The following is a 17,066-nucleotide window of genomic DNA, read 5'->3' on the forward strand; positions in this document are numbered from 1 at the left end:
GTTTTTTTTTTTATTGAAGTATAGTTGATTTACAGTGTTGTGTAAGTTTCAGGTATACAGCAAAGTGATATAGTTATAGATATATATGTATTCTTTTTAAAAATATGGAATGCTTCACGAATTTGTGTGTCATCTTTGTGCAGGGGCCACGCTAACCTTCTCTGTATCATTCTAATTTTACTGTATGTGCTGCCAAAATGAGCACAACCACTAAGTATTTTTAAAATAGATATATCAAAGTCCTATTGGCAAACTGATTGTGGTGATGGTTGTATAACTCTATGAATATACTCAATTATAAATAATTATAATAATAAAATAAATAAAATCTTACCGGCAGACACAGGACATTTAAACATTGCTAGCAACTTTCTAAAATGACTTAAAAAATTCTCAAAGAATTCTAGCAATATGCAAAAGGTTGTAAATTTTCCAAGTACCTTGGATGAAGTAGTCCAGTTATGAGGTTTTAATGCACAGAAATAACTGTCCCCGTAAGGTCCACCCCTCCACTTGTGTACTCTAATCCGTCTCTTTTACTCAATGACACAGCTCTAAGACTCCTCCCATCTCTTCTAAGTGTTAATGTTACCGTCTCTATGGAATTCTTCTCACTGGCATATAAAAATACCTCCCATCTTCCAAACAACAACAAAGCTCTCTTAACCCCACATAAGCCATTCCATTTCTACATACCCTTTCATAGAACAACCTGTCAATATAGTAGTCTACATTCCCTGACTCCAAATCCTCCTCTACCATTCTCTCTTGACTCCATTCTCATCACATTTTCTCCCCTGGAATAACCACTGACTTTTTTTTCCCTCACACCCTGCACCAAAACCTATCAGCTCTACGTTGAAAATCTGACCGTAATCCAACTGATTCTCATCACTTCCACAACCCTCACTCTGGTCTAAGCCGCCACCAACTCTTGCCTGGATTCCTGCAAGAATCTTCAAATTGGTGTCTCTACCTCTGCCCTTATCCTATAACATAGTCTTAAAAGACTGATTCTTTCAAAAGTAAATCAGATCAATATAGAAAGTAGCACAGAGAGAATAAGGAACTTGACTAAAGTTGCACAGATAAATTGTGGCAAAACTGGGATTCACATCCAGGTTCAGTATGTCCTTTGAACTTGAGAAAACACACTGGTGCAAAGAACTGACTGTTCCCAAGATTTCTGATTCACAAATCTTAAAACAAGTTCAGATCACAAAATTTCACAAGATAAAATATTGAGAATATTGAGAAAAAGGTAAGAATATTGATATAAAAAGAAGTTATGACTACTTAAAGAAAAATAAAATGTTGCCTGTTTAAAAAAAAAAAGAAAGAAAGAAATCAGATCAAAACCCTCTGTACAAACCCTGCAATGGCTTCCCATGGTAGCCAGATTACATGTGTTCATGGACTCAGAATGGCAGCCAATATCCTGTAAGGTTTATGAGGCCCCAGGACAGCTGCTTCTCCTGTTCCACCTCACTCTGCTCAAGCCACACCAGCAGGAGTGCATTAGCCACAGGCCTTTTACCTGGAGTGCTCTTCCTGGAAACAGCTGCATGGCTCCCTCCTTCACTTCCTTCAGGCTCCTGCTCAATGTCACCTTATATACAGAGGCCTTTCATGACCATTCTTGGGAAATAATATGTCCCTCCAACTCCTCTTTCTTATCCTCCCCATTGTTCTACACTGCACTTATCACAATCTGGCACCCTGCTGTTTACTTGTTCAGTAGTACAGAAGCACCATAAAGTCAGTTGCTTTTTTTTCTACTGTGATCCCAGCACCTAGAACATTACTTGGCACATATTAGGCACTTAATAAATATTTGCTGAATGGGCAAATAATGGGGGGAAAAAAGGATAACCTACAAATTTGTATCAATGCTACTTTAAGGGGAAAAAAGGTAAAAAACAAACCAAATGCCAAACAGCATTGAATGCCTAAACACACTATTTTTTTTTTTTTTTTTTTTTGCGGTATGCGGGCCTCTCACTGTCGTGGCCTCTCCCGTTGCAGAGCACAGGCTCTGGACGTGCAGGCTCAGCGGCCATGGCTCACGGGCCCAGCCGCTCCCCGGCATGTGGGATCTTCCCGGACCAGGGCACGAACCCGTGTCCCCTGCATCAGCAGGTGAACTCTCAACCACTGCGCCACCAGGGAAGCCCTAAACACACTATTTAAACATACAGCACAGGGCTTCCCTGGTGGCACAGTGGTTAAGAATCCATCTGCCGATGCAGGGGACACGAGTTCGAGCCCTGGTCCTCGAAGATCCCATATGCCGCGGAGCAACTAAGCCCGTGTGCCACAACTACTGAGCCCACGTGCCACAACTACTGAAGCCTGCGCGCCTAGAGCCCATGCTCCGCAACAAGAGAAGCCACAACAATGAAAAGCCCACACACCACAATGAAGAGTAGCCCCCGCTCACCGCAACTAGAGAAAGCCCACACACAGCAACGAAGACCCAACACAGCCAAAAATAAATAAATAAATAAATTTATTAAAAATAAATAAAAATAAACATACAGCATAAATCAATGGTAATCAACACATGAGACAGTCCATATATGATAGTGACATAGCGAAATATATATGAAATTAGGACAGCCCTCCCAAATATTTATAAACTGAAGATTTTATTAAAAAACCATACCTATATCCAAAAATTATAAATTTTACTATAGTGAAAATAGAATTTTCTATTCATTAGATTATTTTTTTTGTCCAAGAATTATACTCAGGACTGTAATTTATAAAGTAAGCAAACAAAAAGGCTAGTTGTCATAACTTGACCTCTAAAAAGCTTTAATTCAACATCTTGAATAAGATCCTGGTCTAAAGATATGAACACCATATAAACAAAATGGGTTTCTTACAGAGAGAGCTGCATCTGAGGGAAGTCAGTTGAAGTATGTTTATGCATGAAATCTCCAGCCCATTTAGAAAATGAAGGAAGATACTCCTCTACTTCTTGTTTTATTTCATCTTGATTCAGATTTAGGCGGTACCTACCAAAGTAAGAGATATTAAATATGAAAGCTTAAATATTGAAAAAGTAAACAAGGAAAAAAACATTCAAATAAATAACCCAAGTGCCCATCAACTAATGAATGGATAAATAAAATTTGGTATATACAATGGAATTATTCAGCCTTGGAAAGGAAGGAAATTCTGATACATGCAACAACATAGATGAACCTTGAGGACATTAGACTAAATAAGCCAACAACAAAAGGACAAATACTGCATAACCGCTTATGTGAGGTAACTAGAATAGTCAAATTCATAGAGACAGAAAGAATGGTGACTGCCAGGGACTGAGGGAAGGGGGGAGTTGTTTAATGGATATAAAGTTTCAGTCTGGGAAGATAAAAAAAGTTCTGGAGGTGGATGATGGTAATGTTTGCACAACAATGTCAATGTACTTAATGTCACTTAACTGTACCCTTAAAAGTGGTTAAGATTGTGATTTTTAATGCTATGCGTATTTTACCACACACAAAAAATCCAAATAACAGTGACATGACATCAAATTTCAGATCTGCTCCAACTCCTATCATCTCAGGTCTAATAGGTCCCAGTTACACTTTTGGGATAAAAAAGAAACCGTAGAAGATGTTGCTCCTGAAACCCAGCAATGGAAAGTAGAAAAGTAAAAGAGGAAAAAAGACTGTAGGAACAGAAAAGTCACATCAGCCTTACCGAATCAAAGGACAATTTATAGGAATGTTAACTTCTTAAGTCAGAAGTCAGCAAAGACTACCAGAATCTAGTCTCAGTTTTTCAGGGTGCCCACAAGGTCAAAACAATGTCATAATAATACTACAACATTATTTGCCTTTTTTGCTCTTGTTTTCTCATGAGTACACAGTGGAGATTTCTGAGTCCACATACACACATACAATATAGCAATATAGAGAATGAAGAAGCAGATATAAGAAACCAGATGTCTTTTTTTTTATTGGAGTATAGTTGATTTACGTTGTGTTAGTTTCAGGTGTACAGCAAAGTGAATCAGTTATAGATACACATATATCCACTCTTTCTAGATTCTTTTCCCATATAGGCCATTACAGAGTATCGAGGAGAGTTCCCTGTGCTGTATAGTAGGTCCTTATTAGTTATCTATTTTATATATACAGGTGTCTTGTATTAAGTCATAAAATTAAAACATCTGCAAAAATGTAAAACAATGCCACTTGTCTCATTACATTTTTTTTCAGAAACAGTTATTTTTCATTAGACTGTTATTTATGTTAACATGGAATGGACTGTTATTGTTATTTTCAAATTAACCAGTAAACATTTTAAAATTGTCTCAGTTTTCATTTCTAGTACAGTTAATTATCTATAGATATAACCCACATAAACAAAAGCTCCTCAGGGTCCTCAATAATTTTTTTAGTGTAACATGGTCCTGAGACCAAAAAGTTTTGAAACTTGCTGTCCCCTTCCCAGGATGGTTCTCCCAGCTCCTTCTGCATGTTTAAGTATCACAATCTTAATAACTACTCTGGGGTGTTAAGAGTACATGTGTTGGGCTCCCCTGGTGGCGCAGTGGTTGAGAGTCCGCCTGCCGGTGCAGGGGACACGGGTTCGTGCCCCGGTCCGGGAGGATCCCACGTGCCGCGGAGCGGCTGGGCCCGTGAGCCGTGGCCGCTGAGCCTGCGCGTCCGGAGCCTGCGCTCCGCAACGGGAGAGGCCACGGCAGTGAGAGGCCCGCGTACCGCAAAAAAAAAAAAAAAAAAAAAAAAAGAGTACATGTGTTTCTGTCAGATCACACCTAGGTTTGAATCCTAACTCTTTATTAGATGTGTAACTTTGGGCGATTCACTGTTAACTGAGCCTCAGTTTCCTCATCTGTAAAGTGAGTTGATAACTACCACACAGTTAGTTTGACGATTAAGTAAAACAGCCTATGTAAAGTATTAATACTTGGCTTATGATAAGAACCAAATAAGGTATGAAGATAGTAACAGTAAATACTCATATAATGCTGACTCTAGGCCAGGTACTATTCTAGGTGCTTAACATGAACACTTTCAACCCTCATTATATCTCTATGAGATACTATTATTGTCACCCCACTTTAGAGCTAAGGAAACTGAAGCTCAGAAGTTACTTCCAAAGGACACACATCTCTAGCTTGGGAACCTAAGTTCTTAACCCCTATGCTCCCTTCTACACTGTGTTTTAATAATTTACTGCCATAATTTTCTCCCTGCAGGCCTGAGTTCACCTGAGTACTGGTATAGCCTCCAACAATCTGCAAACTCCTTTCAAAAAACAGAACTTGGGCTTCCCTGGTGGGAAGCCCTGGCAGTGGTTGAGAGTCCGCCTGCCGATGCAGGGGACACGGGTTCGTGCCCCGGTCCGGGAAGATCCCACATGCCGCGGAGCAGCTGGGCCCGTGAGCCATGGCTGCTGAGCCTGTGCGTCCGGAGCCTGTGCTCCGCAACGGGAGAGGCCACAACAGTGAGAGGCCCGCATAGAGCCAAAAAAACAAAAACAAAAACAGAACTTACCATTTTTCTCTCCTTCTGAAGATAGCACAATATTCAATAACATATTCATCAAAATCTGAGACTCCAGAATGCTACAAATTTACCATATAATAACTCTGTAACATTTCTAATACCAAATTTAATAAGCTCCTACTTTCCTAGGTTTCTGCTACCTCTGGCTTACCAGAACTAAGAAAGCAGAGCCCTATCAGTCCTCTAGGAGAGCCAGTTCAGCAAGGAAGACAAAATTAGCAATCCTAGCTCTGCCAAGATTGCTTGTCCTGAGCACAAAAGCAACTTCAGGTTGAAGGCAAAGCTGAAGAATCTCAAACCAGGGAGCAACTGCTGACACCAAAGTGCCCCGAATGACCTACAGAAACACAATTAGCCCACATAAGGCAAAGGGTGTTTGTCTGAAAAAGGCTGTTTGAAATCTGGAAAACTTCCAGTGGATGAAAGATGATATAGGTGAGGACATGGGGGAAACAAGGACCCATATATTGCCTACAGAAATGCAAAATGAATTCTGCAATATACACACATATTAAATCATTAAGTTGTATACCTTAAACTAATACAATGTTTATGTCAATGATATCTCAACAAAACTGGAAAACAATGAATGGAAGAAAGAAACAGGACAATGTCTGCATAGAGCAATTTGACAATATATATCAAAACTTTAAATGTACCCAGACCGGATCCTGTCCTGGAGGGAAAAAAATGCTACAAAGAACATTACTGGACAAAACTGAAATGTGCACAGTAGATCAGACACAAGTATTATAACAATGTTAAATTTCCTGAAGTTGATAACTGTTCTGTGGTTACATAAGAGAAAATCCTTATTCTTAGGAAATACACATTTAAGTATTTAAAGGTCAAAATAACATATATACGACTTAATCTCAAGCAGTTTAGAAAAACACACACACAACAGGTAAATCTGAGTAAACAGTGTATGGATGTTCTTTGTACTACTCTTGCAACTTTTCTCTAAATTTAAAATTATTTTCAAATAAAAAGATTTTTTAACAAAAAGATACACCCCTATGTTCATAGCAGCACTACTCATAATAGCCAAGACATGAAAACAACCTAAATGTCCATTGACAGATGAATGGATAAAGATGTGGTACATATATACAATGGAATACTACTCAGCCATAAAAAAGAATGAAATAACGCCATTTGCGACAACATGGATGCAACTAGAGACTATCATACTAAGAGAGGTAAATCAGAACGAGAAAGACAAATGCTATATGATATCGCTTATATGTGGAATCTAAATTATGACATAAATGAACCTATCTACGAAACAGAAACAAACTCACAGACATAGAGAATAGACTTGTGGTTGCCAAGGGGAGCGGGTTGGGGGAAGGACGGAGTGGGAGGTTGACATAAGCTCTTATAAAATGGATAAACAACAAGGTCCAACTGTATAGCACTATATTCGATATCCTGTGATAAACCATAATGGAAAAGGATATAAAAAATATATATATATATAACTGAGTCACTCTGCTGTACAGCAGAAAATAATACAACACTGTAAATCAACTATACTTCAATGAAAAAAATTTTTTTTAAGATTTTTTAAATGTTTAAATGTAAATATCCTCTGGTCCAACAATTCCACTTCTAAGTATTGAGCCCAGATATATGCCTGCACAGCTATTAAAATTAAAATGTACAAAGTTATTTATTATAGTGTTGCTAATAAAAGCAAAGACTGAAATCCCGGGGCTCTTAAATAAATTACTGTACATCCATACAATGAAACATTTTGCCACTCTTAATTAAAAATGAGATAGCTCAATCAGTACTAATATGGAATAATCACCAAGTTGTTTTTTTTTTTGGCCACACTGCCCGACTTGTAGAATCTTAGTTCCTTGACCAGGGATTGAACCCGGGTCTATGGCAGTGAAAGCACTGAATCCTAACCACTGGACCGCCAGGGAACTCCCAAGATTTAATATTTATATACAATAATGTGTATGGTATGCTACCATTTATATAACAAATAATATATAAACATAAATAATCACACACACAATCACATGTAAATATTTGAAATCTCTACGGAAGGACATACAACTTCTGATATCAGAAGTTGCCTCTGGAGCTAGGTAGTGACTGACCAGGGATGCAGGGGTAGAAAGGACTTACTTTCACTATATACCCTCTTGTACTATTACAACAACACGTGGTGTATGTGAATCTATAACCTATTTAGAAATAATAATTTACTATTAAAAAAAAAACCCTGCACAACTGGGTAATCTTTTTCCTAAATAACCTTCATGAACCATCCTGGAACCATTCTTCATTGTCACCATCTCCTTAGGCAGATTCTTCCTAGTGTTATACTTTTTACAGACCAGGACTCTTCTAATTTTCCAAACCAATCCACACTGGTTATTTAAAGTCTTCTGCATTTAAATTCTGCCTTTTTAATTTCAAGCCAAATCACAGCAAAATGACATGTAACCACCTGTTCTTTCCTGAGACTACAGAGATACTTAAGGTTTGGCATCTTCAAGCCTAGACTTTTATAGGTATAATGAGAGGACAGAGCATGAACAGGTAAAAACCTGCTCTAAGATCTGTAATAAAGTAGAAGGGCCTATGAGAGAGGGTAGGAAAGAACTTTGGATCTGTTATTTTTAGGCTCTGGGAATTTTAAAAAGTATCCTTTTGAACAGGGTTGGGCAAGATTCATGAGAGAATTAGTATTTTCATAACTGAAATGAAACATATTTTCCCTTAATGACTTTGGATATAATGATAAAAAAAATAATAATGCAGCAAAATGGATGGAGAGAGATTACCATACTAAGTGAAGTCAGAGAAAGACAACTATCATATGATATCACTTATATGTGGAATCTAAAATATGATAGAAATGAACTTATTTAGAAAACAGAGACTCACAAACATAGAAAACAAACTTATGATTACCAAAGGGGAAGGGGGGGCAGGGGGGCAGGGATAAATTAGAAGTTTGGATTTAGCAGATACAAGCTACTATATATAAAATAGATAAACAAGGTCCGACTGTATAGCACAGGGAACTCTATTCAATATCCTGTAATAAACCATAATGGAAAAGAATATGAAAAATATATAGGGACTTCCCTGGTGGCTCAGTGGTTAAGAATCCGCCTGCCAATGCAGGGGACACAGGTTCCAGCCCTGGTCTGGGAAGATCCCACATGCCACGGAGCAACTAAGCCCGTGTGCCACAACTACTGAGCCTGCACTCTAGAGCCTGTGAGCCACAACTACTGAGCCCACGTGCTACAACTACTGAAGCCTGCGTGCCTAGAGCCCCCGCTCGCTGCAACTAGAGAAAGCCCACGTGCAGCAAGGAAGACCCAACGCAGCCAAAAATAAAAATTAATTAGTTACTTAATTTAAAAAAAAAGAATATATATGGGGGCTTCCCTGGTGGCGCAGTGGTTCAGAGTCCGCCTGCCGATGCAGGGGACGCGGGTTCGTGCCCCGGTCCGGGAAGATCCCACATGCCGCAGAGCGGCTGGGCCCATGAGCCATGGCCGTTGAGCCTGCGCGTCTGGAGCCTGTGCTCCGCTACGGGAGAGGCCACAGCAGTGAGAGGCCCACGTGCCACAAAAAAAAAAAAAAAAAAAAGAATATATATGTATGTATATGTATAAATAACTGAATCACTTTGTTATACACCAGAAACTAACACAACGTTGTAAATCAACTATACTTCAAAAAATATATATATATAATTCAGTGATACCCAAGGATCTGCTAAGAATACATTCCTGACACAACACTGTAAAGCAACTATACTCCAATAAAAATTAATTAAAGGGACTTCCCTGGCGGTCCAGTGGTTAAGACTCTGTGCTTCCACTGCAGGGGGCACGGGTTTGATCCCTGGTCAGGGAACTAAGTTTCCTCAAGTCACGCTGTGCGGCCAAAAACAAAACAAAACAAAACAAAAAAAAATTCTGATCTTCATGGTTCTTATATTTTTTAAAAGTTTCTCCTTTCCTATACAGTAATGAAGCTATCAGCTCTCCTATTATATGACTATGAAGGTACCTTTCTCCCGCATCTTAGAAACCAGATAAGACTGTTAGATATTAATGAAAAATAACAGATGCTGAGGGCATAAGAGACATTCCATTATGTAACATGCACAGGGTTTAATACAAGGACATGAATTCTGAGCAAGGCTGCTCAAAATCTTTGTTTTCTTTCATCCTTATATTCACGTTGGGTTCTGGACTGATCAGGTTACCTGATACCTGAATACCTGTGGTGGTTTAAAATATGTCCACATATCCTTTGACACCCCCTTCAAAAGATGGCACCTAATTCCCCTACTGTTACGGGAGAGCTAGACTTAGTAATGAGTACTTAATGAACAAAAAAAGCAGAAGTGACATTGTAGCAATCAGAGACTAGGTTATAAAAGGCACTGTGGCTTCCTGCTCTCTTTCTTGGACCCTTCAATCTGAAGGAAGCAGATTGTGTCCCAGGACACATCAGCCAGCCCCCTAGAGAAGCCCATGTGGCAAGGAACTGAGGCCTCCTGCCAACAGCCAGCTAGGAACTGAGTCCTCGCCACAACAGACATGTGAGTGAGTCATCATGGAAGCAGATGCTCCTGCCAGGGTCATGCCTTCAGATGCAGCTCACATGGGAGACCCTGAGCCAGAGCCACCCAGCTGAACTACTTCCAAATTCCTGACTGACAAAAACTATGAGATAACAGGTTAGATGTTTGTCATTTTAAGGCACTAAGTTTTGATGTGTTTTGTTTCAGGGCAATGATCCATACAATACACAACAGATCCTGGTGAGGGTGTGACAAAAAAAATTTTTTAATTTGAAAACCAAAGTGGTAACTAAAGCAATAAGTAGAACTCTTAAGCAAAAACTTTATTATATCTATTCATATTCTAAATGCCATGCTGTGTGGTTGTGACCAAGTGACAACTTCTCTGTGCTTCTATTTCTTCCTTTATAACAGGTTGCTATCAGATTATATAAGATAGCTAAAAAGCACTTAACACAGTGCCTGACATAGGGCAGGGTTCTAAAATGTTTTTAAGACAATAGATTGTACATGATTAGTAAATAAGTGTAGAATTATGGAACACATTTTTCTCACTTAAACAGTGAAATGTAGAATTATATCTGGGAAAAATAGGTTTGTATCAATTAGTCTGGAAAGCAAAATCACCACTAATACAAGAATTTCTGTGAAAAAAAGATGGACTGCAGTAGGAGTCAAGAAAGAAATAGAGAATATGCCAATCCCTCTGCAGGTAGCCACTCATAAAACGCCAATGACTAGCCATTTGTGGGTTTACATATATTATCTCCATTGTCACAAAAAGTCTGCAAAATAGGTATTATCACCCTTTTCAGAATCTTTCAGTAACTAGTTCAATCATAAAATTGGCAAAGCTAGAATTTGAAAGGAGGTTCATCTGACTCCCAACCCTATACAATTTTCAGGATGTCACATTGTTTCTAGAAGTAAAACAAAAAGTTCACACTCTCTGAGTGCAGCTGTGGAGCCTATTATGCATATAGAGAATATTTAGATATTTAGCCAAAGAATTGCTGTTCTGCAATTTCAGAAGCTCTTCGCAGAATTGCAGTGGGATACTACAACCCTGAAATCTGCATTCTAGTATTATACTGATTTATATTTAATAGTCTAATAGCCAAATACCTTACAGACGCTAGGAAAGAAGTTATATAACAAAACTGTATCTATAGTTCCTCTCGTAACTACTTACATTTCCTTCAGATGCCTTATTTCTTGAACAGTTTGAAAAGCAAGTTCTTGTAGCTTTTCTGGGGCAAAACTGTCACTTATTGCTTTTTGAAATACTTCATGGAGAACCGTACCAATCAGCATTTGGCGTGTGGCTGGATCAGAGTTCTACCAGAAAAAACCAAAAATCATACGAACATCTTATTTCACAACGTATCAACAGATGTGATCGTACATTTATTACCTAACCTATTGAACCACCATAACCAAAGTACACTGGTGAGACAAATGCCAAAATATGAAACAATTTTTTTTCTGGTGAGTGAAATTATAGGTGACTTTCACTTTCTTCAATTTAGAATTACCTGAATTATTTTACAAGTTATTTTTTTCAAATCAGTATATTTCCATTTTGAAAAAAATTAAAATAACTTATATGAAAAAGTTCAATGTGGTCTCAAATATTTAACATATTCATCTCTAATTTCACTTTATAATGAACCCACATAGAAAAGTCAATAAACACATAGATCACAAAGTCATGTGAGTAAACTACTCAAACATGAAACAAACTTACAGCAGAGATTTTTTTTTTTTGGCTGCCCCACACACCTGTGGGATCTTAGTTCCCCAACCAGGGACTGAACCCAGGCCCTGGCAGTTAAAGCACTGAGTCCTAACCACTGGACCACCGGGGAATTCTCTACAGCAGAGATTTTTTTTCAAATTTTTTTTAAAATTAATTAATTAATTTATTTTTGGCTGTGTTGGGTCTTCGTTGCTGCGCATGGGCTTTCTCTAGTTGAGGCGAGCGGGGGCTACTCTTTGTTGCGGTACGTGCGCTCCTCATTGCAGGGGCTTCTCTTGTTGCAGAGCACGGGCTCCAGGTGCACAGGCTTTAGAAGCTGTGGCTCGCGGGCTCTAGAGCACAGGCTCAGTAGTTGTGACGCACGGGCTTAGTTGCTCCACAGCAAGTGGGATCTGCCCGGACCAGGGCTCGAACCCGTGTCCCTTGCATTGGCAGGTGGATTCTCAACCACTGTACCACCAGGGAAGTCCCCAGCAGAGATTTTTGACAAACTCTCGCCACTCAAAAAGAAACAGTAGTTTTCAATTAACTCTTTTATTAGCCTGGATCATCCCCTTGAAACTATCAAAAAACAAGAAAAGGTCCACAAGACACCCATCAGGAATTTTAAAAATCAATTTACAGGGAACTCTCTGTACTATTTTTGTAAGTTCTATGTGAGTCTAAAATTATTTCAAAATAAGGTTTTTAAAATATTAATATTCAGGTCTGCTTTATAATATGTGGTTAAAAGAGAAGTAAATAGTATCCCCACAATTGAAGAAAAAAGCTGATTTTTTAAAAAAAACTATAAATAAGTGATAACTAAGACTATTAGAAAATCTACTTAGGTATTTTTCCTTCTTTTACTCTTCTTGCTTAGCTGCTTTTTTTTTTTTTTTTTTTTAGGCTGCATTGGGTCTTCATTGCTATGCACAGGATTTCTCTAGTTGCAGCGAGCGGGGGCTACTCTTCATTGTGGTGTGCAGGCTTCTCATTGCAGTGGCTTCTCTTGTTGCAGAGCACGGGCTCTAGACCCCTGTCCCCTGCATCGGCAGGCAGATTCCTAACCACTGCACCACCAGGGAAGCCCTTAGCTGTATTTTTTGGTTTTCTACAGACATAGAGACTAATTGTATAGTTAAAAGAATACCCTGGGAGGAAGAGGAAACTTAACAAATAAAACTCACATTCTTCAAAAATAAATGGCACTGGGAATTCCCTGGGGGTCCAGTGTTTAGGACTCCGTGCTCTCACTGCTGAGGGCCTGGGTTCAATCCCTTGTCAGAGAACTAAGATCCCACAAGCCGTGCAGTGTAATCAAAAAATAAAAAAGAAATGGCATTGAAACAAAGGGAGTGGATGTAAGGCAGAATATAGATTAAAAGAAACTATGAGACATATCAACCAAACATAATATTGTTTGGATACTGACACTAACAAACGAACTGAATAAAAAAAATATTTGATAAAAGACATTAGAGATAAAACTATTAGATTAATTTAAGGAATTACTGTTCATTTTATTGTCTATGATAAAGATACTGTGTTTATATATTTTTTTAAATCCTCAGCTTTCATTTAGTTGCAAAATAATACAATGTCTGGGAACAGCAAAATGGGTACATGGGAGTTTATTATAATCATCTCTTCGCATATGTTTGAAACTTTCCATAATAATGTTTTTAAAAGAGACTCTCACATTTACTTTTAGTTCACTGGGAATCACATGAAGCCAAGTTTGGAAATGCCCAGATATATTAAATTAAAATTTTTATCACTGAAATTAATTATATTATTATTAGAATTAATTATTTTACAAAATGTTGAATAAGATTCAAAGGATCTTAGGGCACCTGGCCTTGAATCCCAACACTGCCACTTACTAGCTACAGTAACTTTGGGCAAGTTACTTAACTCCCTGATTTTCCCCATCAGTAAAATGCAGCTGATTAATACCATCGACTTCACAGGATTGTTGGGAGGATTAAGTAAGAGTGTAAAAGTGCTCTGTAAACTCTCAAGACCCTGTGGAAACACTGGCTGTTAATACTGTTCACCTTAAATGTTTCACTCAGGACAGCTCTTCTCATGCATCGAATACTACTGGCTATGCTTGTGCCAGAAATCAGCATGTCTGGATACAGAATCAAATATCCAAAATCTTCATCTATTATCCAAGTATCGGATATGCAGTCTCCCTCTAAATGAATGATGTCCCCTGGCTCTACTGGTACAAAGCACCTAAAAATAAAGCAAGATTAAAGTATACATAGTTTAGATTCCTACATTTAAACATATTAAGGAGGCTTCAAAAATAACTGGAGGGGTTTTCCTGGTGGACCAGTGGTTAAGACTCCGTGCTCCCAATGCAGGGGGCCCGGGTTCGATTCCTGGTCAGGGAACTAGATCCCGCATACCGCAACTAAGAGCCCGCACACGGCAACGAACATCCCGCGTGACGCAACTAAGACCCGGCACAGCCAAATAAATAAATATTTTTTAAAAATAAACAAATAACTGGATATCTTATGTAAAGAAATAAGTATTTCTAAATTTCTGGGTCTTGCATCATCTACTGCAAAAGCTATCAAATTATTAACAGTGTATAGCTTCAATTATGGATGAGGTTGTTCTAATAATAATTCTCTCATTCTTAAGACTTATACCTACAGCTTCTATAAGCCTTGAGGCATGAAGCCAAACACAATGTGCCAAGAACAAAATCATATTTATCTAGTTCAAACCATCCAACTTGCAGCCTAGACAAAGTTAGACCTCCACCTTCTCTGCATCTCCCCTTCACCCCTCACATACCACACACTGCTTGAGAAGCAACAGCTAGAGTCTAAGGATGTTCTTTGCAGTACGCGGGCCTCTCACTCTTGTGGCCTCTCCCGTTGCGGAGCACAGGCTCCAGACGTGCAGGCTCAGCGGCCATGGCTCACGGGCCTAGCCGCTCTGCGGCATGTGGGATCTTCCTGGACCGGGGCACGAACCCGTGTCCCCTGCATCGGCAGGCAGACTCTCAACCACTGTGCCACCAGGGAAGCCCTAAGGATGTTCTTATGGTGTGATTAGTTGTCCTCTTAGTGAGAACTAAATGAGGTTTAAGCTGCAGTCCCAGAAAGTACTGGGAAATAGGAAGTAGTGATTTAATAAATCCCCTTGTACTTGATTTTCAAATGACAATAAAAATCAAGTTTTGGAATAAGGGACTTGAGATGCTGGTGTAATAGGCACAATCCTTATGCAGAATTAATTCAGGTTCATATCTACTCTCTTTATTAACAATTAAATTATTGCAACAGCCACACAAGCCCATGTGATAGTTTGTAAGATGGCACCCTTAAGACTGCCAAATCAACGCCCAAAGTCACACAAAAATTACCAGTCATTCCTAAGGATACACAGTTCTTTACATTCTAGCGACTGCGAAGCAGTGATGATTAGGTGCTTTTCATGCTTTCCTTCTTCATTCTGTACAATATTGACTGCTAATACCAGGTACCGGTTATCCATTCCTCGGCTCAGAACTGTTGTAGAAAAGGAAGCTTCCACCTTCTTCTTCTGAAATCTAAAGCATACACATACAAAACTACTGTAGCACAAGCATGAAATAAGAAGCCATCCAATCTCTTTTATCTACAAACCAATCTTCTAGTTTTCTAGGTTTGTTTCTTCCGGTAAGCTTATCACAAGACCATTGGCTAAAAGAGGTAAAGAGAGAGAGAGCAAGGGCATAGCAGAATTCCTATTATAAAAACTTCCCAGAAGCAATGCCATTTAAAACATACTTATGATATGGAATTTTCCAAATATAAGCTCTATGAGGAGCTCTTTGGGACATCTATGATTATGAGGACGAATGGTAAACTGAAAAATATTAGACACAAATTCCTACCACTGGTGCAAACCTTCCCAAAGTACAGTGAAAGGAAATGTCTAGGACACTATCTTTTTGTAAATAAAAGATGTTTGTTATGGAAAAATATAGTGTGGGTGGTTTGCTGGAAGACCTACTGTGAGCTTCATTATTATATTAATCTTTCAATTAGGAGAGTACTTAGCAATCACCTAGTCCAACCTACTATTTAATGCAGGAAATCATTCTATAAAACCTCATTGGGGATCAACTAGCCTATGCTTTGCAGAGAAAGCAAGATTAATACCTGTCACCTTAACCATTCCTTCATAGAGTAACTCAGAAATTTCTTATTTATAATGGGCAAGTCGATTTCACAATTCTTTTATCTACTGATCCTATCCGCCTGAAAACTGCAAAATAATCTCTCCTCTAGAAAACATTAAGTCCCTCTTAAATCTTTCCAGTTTGACTGCAGTCTTTATCAGTGACAGTCCAAAGTCATTACCTCTCCAGTTATTACCCTAAAACTGTCTTTGTCACCCAACCTTTGTAACCCACCTAGGTTATGTTCCTCATTCACCTACCCCACGCAGCCTCAGGCCATGAATTTCCCAAGGTCAGCTGGGACGCTTTAAGGATCTCCCAAAACGAACTGCTGATCAAAACTCAAAGCGCAAAGATCCGTCAACAATAATTAGCCTCAATATCATTACTACTGACAATTCTACACTAGGCTTGCGGGTCAATTTCCCCGACCATTTAAGCCGCTCTGAGGGTACAGATTTCTCCCTGGGATAACTTTCTCCAATTAAACATGAAGAAAAGCATCTAGCAGTTGCAATTTCGTTTTATGAAGACATTTAAGGTGGCTAGGACTCCCCATATTCAGGAAAGTGGTGATATCAAGGTTAAGAATGAACTGCTGGGTGAGGGAGAGTATTCAAGCTCTGGCCCGGGCTTGGCCCCAAAGAGAGCCCTGGGAAACAGACCCCAGCTCCGGAGGCTCGTCGGGAGCCCCGGGACCTGAGCCTGGTTACTCTGCCCCAGACCCGGTCCGCGGAGGCGCGGGTGCGGCCTCTCCCGCTCCCTTCTTTTCAAATCTCCCGCTTTGTTCCCAGACCCTCCCCCCGCTCCGCTCACAGCTCCGCCGGCGGCGCAGCCTTATCTCCGAAACTCTTCTCCATTAGCAGCTCCAGTTCGTCCACCTGCTCCATCCCGAGCGCAGAGACCTCAAACTGCCACCAAGTGAAATCAGGGGAACCCGGAGCAACACACTGGGGGAAAAGGAGCGCGAGGCCGCGTGGCACCGCGCGCATGCGCCGACCAGCCGAGGTCCCA

General features: G+C 39.5%; 1 protein-coding gene across 1 annotated transcript in view; it reads right to left on the reverse strand.

Annotated features, from left to right (window-relative positions):
- The window catches only part of DNA2 (DNA replication helicase/nuclease 2), a gene marked incomplete at its 3' end in the record, with an annotated part of 54,410 nt that extends 37,453 nt beyond the window's left edge, over positions 1-16,957 (reverse strand). Inside the window, exons 1-5 of the mRNA XM_079701885.1 lie at positions 16,869-16,957; positions 15,252-15,437; positions 13,921-14,104; positions 11,315-11,460; positions 2,889-3,020 (exon numbers count right to left, since the gene is read on the reverse strand). Coding sequence (XP_079558011.1) covers positions 2,889-3,020; positions 11,315-11,460; positions 13,921-14,104; positions 15,252-15,437; positions 16,869-16,942 — 722 coding nt within the window. The 5' untranslated portion in view covers positions 16,943-16,957. The remainder of the gene's footprint in view (positions 1-2,888; positions 3,021-11,314; positions 11,461-13,920; positions 14,105-15,251; positions 15,438-16,868) is intronic.
- Between the last annotated feature and the right edge of the window lie 109 nt (positions 16,958-17,066).

This window comes from Hyperoodon ampullatus (genome assembly GCF_949752795.1).
Source record: "Hyperoodon ampullatus genome assembly, chromosome: 1".
In the NCBI taxonomy this organism is placed as follows: Eukaryota; Metazoa; Chordata; class Mammalia; order Artiodactyla; family Ziphiidae; genus Hyperoodon; species Hyperoodon ampullatus.